Source organism: Sycon ciliatum, chromosome 11 (assembly GCF_964019385.1).
Source record: "Sycon ciliatum chromosome 11, ocSycCili1.1, whole genome shotgun sequence".
Classification (NCBI taxonomy): domain Eukaryota; kingdom Metazoa; phylum Porifera; class Calcarea; order Leucosolenida; family Sycettidae; genus Sycon; species Sycon ciliatum.
Window position 1 is genome coordinate 3,866,673 of NC_088653.1, and position 9,061 is coordinate 3,875,733.

The 9,061-nt window shown below is 48.1% G+C and overlaps 1 protein-coding gene across 1 annotated transcript; it reads right to left on the reverse strand.

Moving 5' to 3' along the window:
- Window positions 1–4,775: 4,775 nt before the first annotated feature.
- LOC135827557 (bone morphogenetic protein 2-like) lies at window positions 4,776–8,385 on the reverse strand. Its single transcript, XM_065340031.1, has 2 exons — window positions 7,393–8,385; window positions 4,776–6,332 (listed from the first exon to the last, which is right to left on the reverse strand). Exons 1-2 carry the CDS (start codon window positions 7,811–7,813, stop codon window positions 5,479–5,481), a joined length of 1,275 nt encoding a protein of 424 aa, XP_065196103.1. The 5' UTR covers window positions 7,814–8,385; the 3' UTR covers window positions 4,776–5,478.
- Window positions 8,386–9,061: the final 676 nt, after the last annotated feature.

The window sequence follows — 9,061 nt, forward strand, 5'->3', positions numbered from 1 at the left end:
ACTTAAGTTGAAACTTGACTGACTAACAACTGCCATCCAGAGCACACGCGAAGTAGGGAGTGGTGCTTTCTTGCAGGTTTGCCGAGTCGACGGTTCGATTGACTTCGCGTGAGCTCTGGATGGCAGTTGTTAGTCAGTCAAGTGTCAAGTAATGTCGGCGGAATAGCGCGAGCTCCAGTGTGGGGAGCAAACCCTTTCTTACAAATCATCGCCGAAGTCGCAACCACTATCTCTATAACATAATTATTTCTATTTGGACGCAAATGACAATAATTGGCTGTCCAAATTTCCTTTTCGACTTCTTGAAAGGGTGAAAACTTTTATGATTCAGTTCCCAGACCGGAGCCTTCATATAGCTACTATTATTGTCCTGTATTCCGATTTTGACTCCCCGGGAAGGACCGTGTAAAGATGAATGCTTAAGGTGGCGTTACCCAGACCTCAAACGACATACGCCTGCGCTGGCCGAGCCGTGATGAGGGATCGGGAAGCAACAACGAACCCGCTAACCGTAAAAGCCATTCTAAAGGCGTGCCCTGACATCCATGCACTTCTCACCATACGGTTTAGGATCGGATCCGTGTCTCCATGTGTTGTTGCCACTGGTGATCCCTGATCGCATGAAGTAACAGTTAGTTGTGCCCGATTCGCAGCAAAGAGCTATCAGTGAGCAGGTATACGTTTTCAATCGACCGCATGATGACGAGTTTTCGGTTATCACAGAATGGTGAATATCTAAGACTTCTTCTCCCAAACCTGGTAGCATTCTAGTCACAGTCATCCACACGGGGGTTGTGAATAGGCTGTCTAGGATGAATGCTGTGCGACGAAGGAAAGCCGATCACCTATGAAAGGCGTGCCATCCACAGTGCTGCTGTTCGTGTCACTAAACTACGCCCGGTTTGAAACCTCATTCGAAGAGAATCAATGGGACTGCGGCAATAAGCAGTGAAAGAATTCAGCCTCCAGGATTCCTGAAATACATGTTGTATGCTTCATTTGTGTAGGTAAGGCGCACTGGCACCAGTGGCCAAGTTAAAAAAAGATTTTATGGTGATACTTGTGTGTATTGTACATAGTGCAATAGTAGAGATTGGAAGTTAAATTGTGTTGTGGAAATTCTAACGAGAACCCAACCACAGTCCAACTCCTCATGGAACTTTGTTTCTCAAGAATTCTGACTGGTTGATCCATATCTGCTGGTTCGAAGTTCACTGACATCATTTTGGTGGTCTGTGGGCTATACTTCGAAAGTATTATTAATATTTTATAGTTAATTTGGCCTAACATTCCTGATCAATGTCTAGATGATCCACAATGGGCGAAAAGTTGGTTGTCATTTTCATTCATTGTGTGCAGCAGAGTCCGTGTGCAGCAGAGTCCCCCCCCCCCCCTTCAGTCCATGTTGTCTCCCCCCCCCCCCCCCCCTCTCGCTCTATCTCTCTGAACATTCACTCGTTACAAGAGGGATGTATATAAGTACTGGTCTGGCAATACGGATATTGGCAGCACTGCTAGTTGCAATCACGGCGGACGGCGATTTCCTTGACAACATTAAAGGTACGCGTTACTATCCTGTGGGTATTGTGCAGTGCCATGCACAATTTGCAATAATAGTTATAATAAAAACAATACCAGGGCACGGGCATTCTCAAGTCGAGGGAAGGGAAAAAGGGAATTGTTTGAAGAGAACATTGACTTTCGGTTAGTTATATAATTATGAGAGCTCAATTATGCGTTCCGCTGCCGTCCTATCCATTGTGAACACCATTCTATGATGTAAATGCAGTTAGCTAATTGCCTGTGTCCCCAGATCGCACCCCCCTCTGGACGTATGAGTTTGTTTCCCTGCCCAACTCAATCAGACGCATTTCCTGATAGATGTCTTATGAAAAATGGATTCGCCATGTTCATTTTGCTTTTTCGTGTTGTCCGCCTAACAAAGGCTATTCATGGCTGATTGTGAAGACAACGCCTGTGTAGCGATGCCCCAAAGAACAGGGAGCATCGTGTCACGGGTCCTGGAACTTGTTTGTCAACAATTTTCCTGCACATATTGACAACATACGTACTTCAAACAGGTAGTTGATCCTCACGAGCACTCTGAAACAGTCTCTCAAAGGGTTCTAGCTTCCTTTCCTTCTATCTATTTGATCACGTTTACCATTCCTACTTTTATCACTCTCTTTCGTGCTTCAGTGTCGAAGAATAAAGGAACCCGTAGCCACCCAAATCAGCAAGCCGCCAAGCCAGATCAAGTATCCCCGCGTGAGTAATCTCTTACATTTATAGACATGAGGGGTACGAACTTAGGCTAAGGGGCTTCCATCTTCTGCCTGAAACAAACTACCTAATACGTCTTCATGTGGAGGAGAGTGGGAAGAATAAGACTTAGTGTGAGCAAGTTGACAGGCAGCTTGCATGAAGGTCAGCATATGTATAATACATCCCACTATTACGCTTGTACGTGAAACGTAAACCATCAAACAAACCCCGGATGCGCCTCGGTTTATACATCGGTGTATATTTCAGGTACAAGCGTACTGTCGAGATGTATTATACACGTGTTTCACGTCATCGACCTGGATGGGAAGGAATTTTTACGCCTCCCGTACTGACAACCTGTACTTGTTGATTGTCTTCGTTCATTTGGGTTTCTGTTTCCAGGGACACTGACAGGCCATAGGTATTGCTCCCGGACGTCAGCTATCCTCAAACGCACACCCGACTATGCTTACTATAGTTTCCCCGAAGCTAAACAAGCGTGTGAATCGAATAACGGACAACTTCTCACTGAGGAGTCGTTTTGGTCTGGATGCACGTCTGGTCTTCTTCCAACGCAGTTAATTGCATGGATGATTCCGAGTGGTGCTGTCTTGCATGGTTGACAGAGTGGAAGGTTTGATGGACTTCTCGTGTTCTATGGCTGTCAAGTGCCAAGTCAGACAGCGGAAAATTGCGAGCTCCAGTGTGTGTGTGGGCAGCACCTGTATTATAAAATCAACCCGAAGTTACAACCACTATCTCGTACTGTTGTGCCCAACGCGGGTTTTCGACACGTTGATGTGGAGGTGACAGCGCTGCGAATGGCGAAAACAACTGTCCCCAGCGTCTGATCTTCTTACAGGGCTGCCACTTGCTCCGATATTTCGGAAATCCTCCGATTTTTGATCGCCTGTAGGACAAACCGACCGATTTTGTTCCCAACGAGGGACAACCGATTATTTTATTTTGTGTGCTTTTTAGTCCAGTTAGCGATTCGGCGCTTCCAGGTCGCGTTTGGCCAGTCATTGTACATGTACATGTAGCTGTAAAATGCATGCGTGCTTGCATGTGTGTGGACAGTTAAAAATGTGTTCTGGGGCCCCTATAGCAAGCCATTTTCCTAAACCATTTCGCCGCGGGACACCCCCGGACCCCGTCAGATTTTTCTCCATCCAAGTGTGGCAGCCCTGTTTTTATCCATCACGATCATTGGCGACACTCGCTCACATTCCCCGAAACACTGTGTATTGAGAAGGGAATGGTGCGTCCTTGTAAGTTTGAATCGAAGGCTCCAATAACGTCTCGTTTGCTCTGGATAGCAGTCGGGAGTCAGTCAAGTGTCAAGTTAGTCGGATGAAAGGCGCTAGCTACAGCGTGGGCAGAACCTGTCTTATAATCAACACCGAAACGCAACCGCTGTGCCGTTCTCTGGTCATTGCTGCAGTAGTTCGCAATAACTCTAGGAGGTCTCTTGAATCGTCAAACACCGATCGCACCTCTTATTTCTAAATTAAATATTTCCCCACTAATCCATCATAGCCTGGTGTTTTCTAATGGCGATAGACCCTTCGATAGTGGAATTTAGTCAAGAAATGACTGAGATATGATGGATTTACTGATCGACGGATACTCGTAGATTTTTGACTGGTCGGACGGATAAGGGTTAAGCTCAAGATTGTTGTTTTTGTCCAAAGATGCCTTGGCTCCAATGGAAGCAAGCTATTTTCGCCTTTCTTTCTGTGGATCGCTGAATCTGGTCTTGAGCAAAGCACACGCCGTGTTACACGTGGCCAGGTCTCACGCCTTCTCCAAATTCCAATCATTCGTGGACCAGCATCTCGCGCGTCCATGCAATTCGTAGGCAGTGTACTGAGGCTTCCGGCAAAAATTCGTTGCCATGAAGATATTCTGGGTTTCAAAGCCCTGCTGTGCCCAGATGTTCTTGACGCGCTTTCTATGGCTTGACTCATTGGTCAGACATGTACATTTGATCTTTTGGCTTGGTCTCTAATCGACAAACTGACTTTTCCCCTCAAATACGTCAACTTCTCTATTTCTATTTCATACATCTGCTTCGTTTATTCCTTACTCTTTTCTTTCTATCTTTTTCTTTTCTTTCCCTTGTCATTTAATCACTGTCACTCACATACAAAATAATACCGTCATATAAAACACCAGTTTTTCTCATTTTTTCTATTTCTTGTTTTTCATTACCCTTAGCATGTTCATTCACATTCTTCATCATTTGTGAGAACTAGACCTGGTCTAGCGGTAAGGCATTCTACTGCCTGTAATTCTGGTGAAGTAAAATAAAGTAACAACAACAACGACAACCATCTACATGGTGGCTAGTGGGACGCAGCCGGCCCTCACTCTAAGTGTAAACACAGACACTGCAGGTAGAAGCTAGCACGCGCGAGCATCCACCAACACAACTTGATTATGTTTTAGTTTGTAAGCAAGCAGTGGCAGTGCTAGCCCAGTGATATTCTAACTTGAGAACGGTTTTATTCAACACACCATGAAGTAAGAGTCAAAGCAAAATGACAACCCAATTTCAGAAAATATAGAACACTCAATTGAAACTCGGATGTTGAGCCATAAATAAATGTAGAAAGGAAAAGGACATTATGGATACGAGTTAAGAATAACTCTCCATCACTGCAACATGATACTTTATACAGTCAGAAAGTGCAATAACTAGGCACAAAACTGGCAGAGTACTGAGACGTTCGACGTCCTGACACCTAGCTTCAACACATCTCCGCAGCGCTGACGCAGGTATTTCAATTGACATAATATAAAATTGATTTCATTTTGTAACGCTTCCGTTTGCTTTTATACCTGCGCTGCTTCCAATAACACCATTCTAGCACATGTACAGTGGGCGAATTTCTGCGCTGATCAGAAATGTTGAAATAATGCATCTATGGCCATATGCTCTGCATAGCCATGGTGAGTCATGCTCTGCGCCTGATGACATCATCATCATCATCATCAGCAGCAGCACCATCAAGTAACGACTGAATCCAGAAATCCATAATGACAACATAGTCGCTCCGTCAATGCCATCCGATCATCACAAATCAGCCAGGTGTGTCGACATCATCACAATTCAGGAATGCATATCACAGCGACCATAAGCGTTGCGATTGCATTGCATCACCGTCTGCCGCACGACTCGACGATGACGCCGTGCCTGATCCTCGTGCATCACCGGCAGCCGCACGAGTCCACAACGACGTCGTGCCGGATCCTTGCCACCATCGTTCCCTGCACTTGGTAGATGAACGAAACGGCGCCCAGCGTGTTCGGTGAGCAGCACGGCGCGGGGATGGTGTGCTCCAGGGTTTTATTGCTGTGCAGCACGGCCTGCAACCGCGCGTGATTCGTGAGACGCATGCCGTTGGTCGAGCCCGGCGAGATGCACTCTCCGTTGCAGATTCCAATGTCGAGCGTCGCCGGCGCTATCAGAGAGTCTCCCAGGATGCCGGCGCTTAGGAAGTCGAGATTGTACTCCCGGCGCATGCAGCGGTGCAGGTTGGCGCTCTGCGATTGCTCCTGTGCAGGCGACGACGAGCGGCGCGACCTCCGGTACGGCGCCAGCACGCGCTGGTTGCCGTGACGACGAATCGGCTCGGAGTAGTCGTGGCTGTACACCAGCAGGACGGGCCGGTTAAGTTTGTGGAAACCGCGCACAAAGTGCACGTCAGGGCGCGAGCCGCACTTCATGCTCTCGTTGTTGGCCAGCACGTCCAGCTGGAGGCCGTGATTCGGCTCGCCATTCATCCACTGCTTCACCGCGGGTAGCACGTCAAACGTCTCCCAGCGGATCTTGTCCTGGTTGCGGATCATCGGGCTGAATGCTATCACCTTCTGCGTGATCAGCTCCCGGTGGCTGCCGTCCTCACCCACCCGGTAGATGCGCACGATGCGAACGCCGGAGCCGGAGGATCTCGCCGCTCCCACCCGCAGCTTGGTGTTCAGCAGCAGCTCGGCGCGCACTAGCTTCTCCTTGTGGCTGGCCTGGTGCAGGTCAAACGTGATGATTCCGCAGTTGTTATGACCTGAGGCAGATGGAACAATAGCAAATAGCAGAGGGAATGAAAAATGAAATTAGACCTTGATGGAGACAAGAAACAGGTTTTTTTTTTAAGAACTCAGCTCTATCGATCAGTGCTCAAGCTGACTTTCATGCCGTGGAATGTCTCAGTACTCCCTGTCAGTTTTGTGCTAGACTTTGCACGTCTGACTGTCCTATTTGCTAGGCCAACTCGTTTCCCACCCATTACTAGTCGTTCTGCGTAGACTCTACGTGCGGACAGAACGCACGCTGGAGAAAGCGCAGTTGCAAGGTTGCCGATGAGTACTGATAATGCCGTACAGGATGTATTGTTCCCGTAAACTCAGGGAGTCATGGTTTCCAGTACATACTCTACACAAGACGAGGAAACCTTTATTGCTGTCAATCAAAGTCTTGCCGCACAGTGATATAAAGTTTAAACAGCTTTCCTGCACCCAGGGCCACTACAATCAAGCCCTCTGAGAGACACGAAGAGCTTGCGGACGAACCCCGGTTTCCTCATAGCACCATAAAATGGGGTTGCATTTTTGTTGTTTTTGCAATGTGGTTATGCAATCACGAGTGAAACGAGGGTTGCCTGCTGCTCCTCGTTGCTAGTGTTGAAGAGAAAAAAATCACGCCTATCTGCTGCCGCTAGCTGCCAATATTGACACTCTCCCTGCGTTCGCCACCTCAAACTGCTGAGGTGCCTCGTGCTGTAGCACTATCACACCTTGGTCCGCTCTGCGTTAATCTGGCATCGTACTTTTGTACTCTGGTCATGCTGCCATACTCGCGGTGTTGCCCGCGTGGGTACGTCTTTTGCTTTTGCGCTCGCCACGTGCTTATGCGCCCCGCCCCGTCTTATCTGGTGGGCTCTCGCGCCTTATTTCCCTTAAAAGCATGGTGGTGTTGGTCACTATGGACCGGGTGGCATATTGGGACTTCGCCTCTTCCATACGTGGTATATTGTGCTCCACCACCTAAAAATGTTTGGCATTTAAGTGGTCTTTGTAAAAATAAAATAAACCAACATGCAGTTAGTCGGGCATCCTATTGCTTACCTTTCTTTCGAGTGTGCCTCATAGGAATTGCTCGTATTATGTCATACTGCTCCGTAAGGTTTTTGTTTATGTCAAACTGTTCCACGTCTCGACTCTTACGCAGGTTCTCCTCGCTTTGTTCCATCAGCTGCAGAATGGTATCTTTTCTCCGTTGTTCTTGACGCGTCGACATCGATTCCCTCGCCGGATCCCTAAACCCAGTGTCTGTGGTGCCGTTGGGTTTCGGCCCGGACAAGTCCTCCTCTCCCATGATGACTCGTGCTATCTTCTTGGCTGTTTCGTGTGCGTCGGAGGTTGACACCGCCGGTGCATGCGTCGTCAGTACTGTAGCTCCCCGCGTCCAACTCACCGCTAGGGCCAGCGCTAACAGGGGAGCAAGCAAAGCTTGTGCAGAGAACTCGGTCCGTAGAGAGTGGCGCATGGTCACGGCGGGGGCTGCTGCTCCTCTGCTTTATCCAATTGATGCTGATGGTGGAGATGTCCGAGCCAAGGGAGGCAAACAGGTCCGATGCCACACCACCACACAGAGCACCACAATCTGTTCTCGCTTCCTTTCTATAATCCTCTCGAAAATCCTCTGTCGGCCAATACTCCTGATGTTTGTGTCCCTCTCCAGTATCTGAGCGTTGATGGATGGAATTATGTATCTTTCAGTTTCTCTAAGAGCGATGCCGCAATGGCTAAAACCGTTATGGAACACTGGTGGCTCTCCGAGGGCACTATCGGCTTCTGATGGTTGCGTCCGGTACTCCCAACTCTTTATAACTCTTCTGTCGACAGCTCTGAGCAGGCCAGAAGTAGAGGGAGAGTCACGCTGCTAAACCAGGAGCACACGACAACACACAACCGTGCCATGGTGTTGTTTATTTGCTGTCCGCACAGAACTGCACTGACCAATCCTCGGTGTCTATTGCAGGACGCCGTGGGACTGTAGGAGAAGAAAACTGGTGCCTGCTGGATGGCTGTCAACCCAAGAACGGCGGATGAAAGTAACAACATGTACATGTAGATTGGAACCAGGGAGTAGTACCTTACCGTATTGTACTACTCCCTGGACGCAACTAATACTGGTACTTTTTCTCCATTAGTGAAATATTTTAATCAAAATCAAGGATGTCTGGTTCCTTGTTTCGTGAGTATTTATTATAGTTGCAAAGCCGAAATGATTTGGTACCTCTTTAGTATTCAAATTTCCACGAGTGATGCCAAATTTGGAACAGGTTATGCACAGGATACTTTCCAGGGATGTCCAAGACCAAAACCTTCCTGCCACGATCCCGGAACGGATGCATTGAATATCTGTAATCCATACGAGGTGCATGGTGGTTTTTATGTGAAATATTTTGTTTTGCTCTTTTGTTTTGCTCTACTTTGCGACCAACGCATGCCATATGCAGGCCTGCCTGCGAATCATGAGGTTCCGAGTTCAACACCCGCGCTGGTAGCAAGGAGCGTGTAAAAAGCCTTTGCGATGCACTAACATCGTGTGCAAGGCGTTTAGCCTCCACGTATGTGCACCCAGCATCTTTGTCGGCTTTCACTGCATGCAGATTGATAGCGTTGGACAAGCAACTCGGTGTCCGTCCGATTGGAATAGGTGAGGTCGCTCGACGGATTATAAGCAAGGCCATCCTCTCCGTCATCGGCCAAACCGTTCAGGAGGCGGTTG

What these genes read in the sequence shown, in the direction of transcription:
- LOC135827557 (XM_065340031.1), bottom strand. Translation starts at nt 7,813, where the DNA reads ATGCGCCACTCTCTACGGACCGAGTTCTCTGCACAAGCTTTGCTTGCT. An exon ending in GAGGCACACTCGAAAGAAAG is followed by an intron (nt 6,333 to 7,392) that starts GTAAGCAATAGG and finishes CATCTGCCTCAG; the next exon opens with GTCATAACAACTGCGGAATC.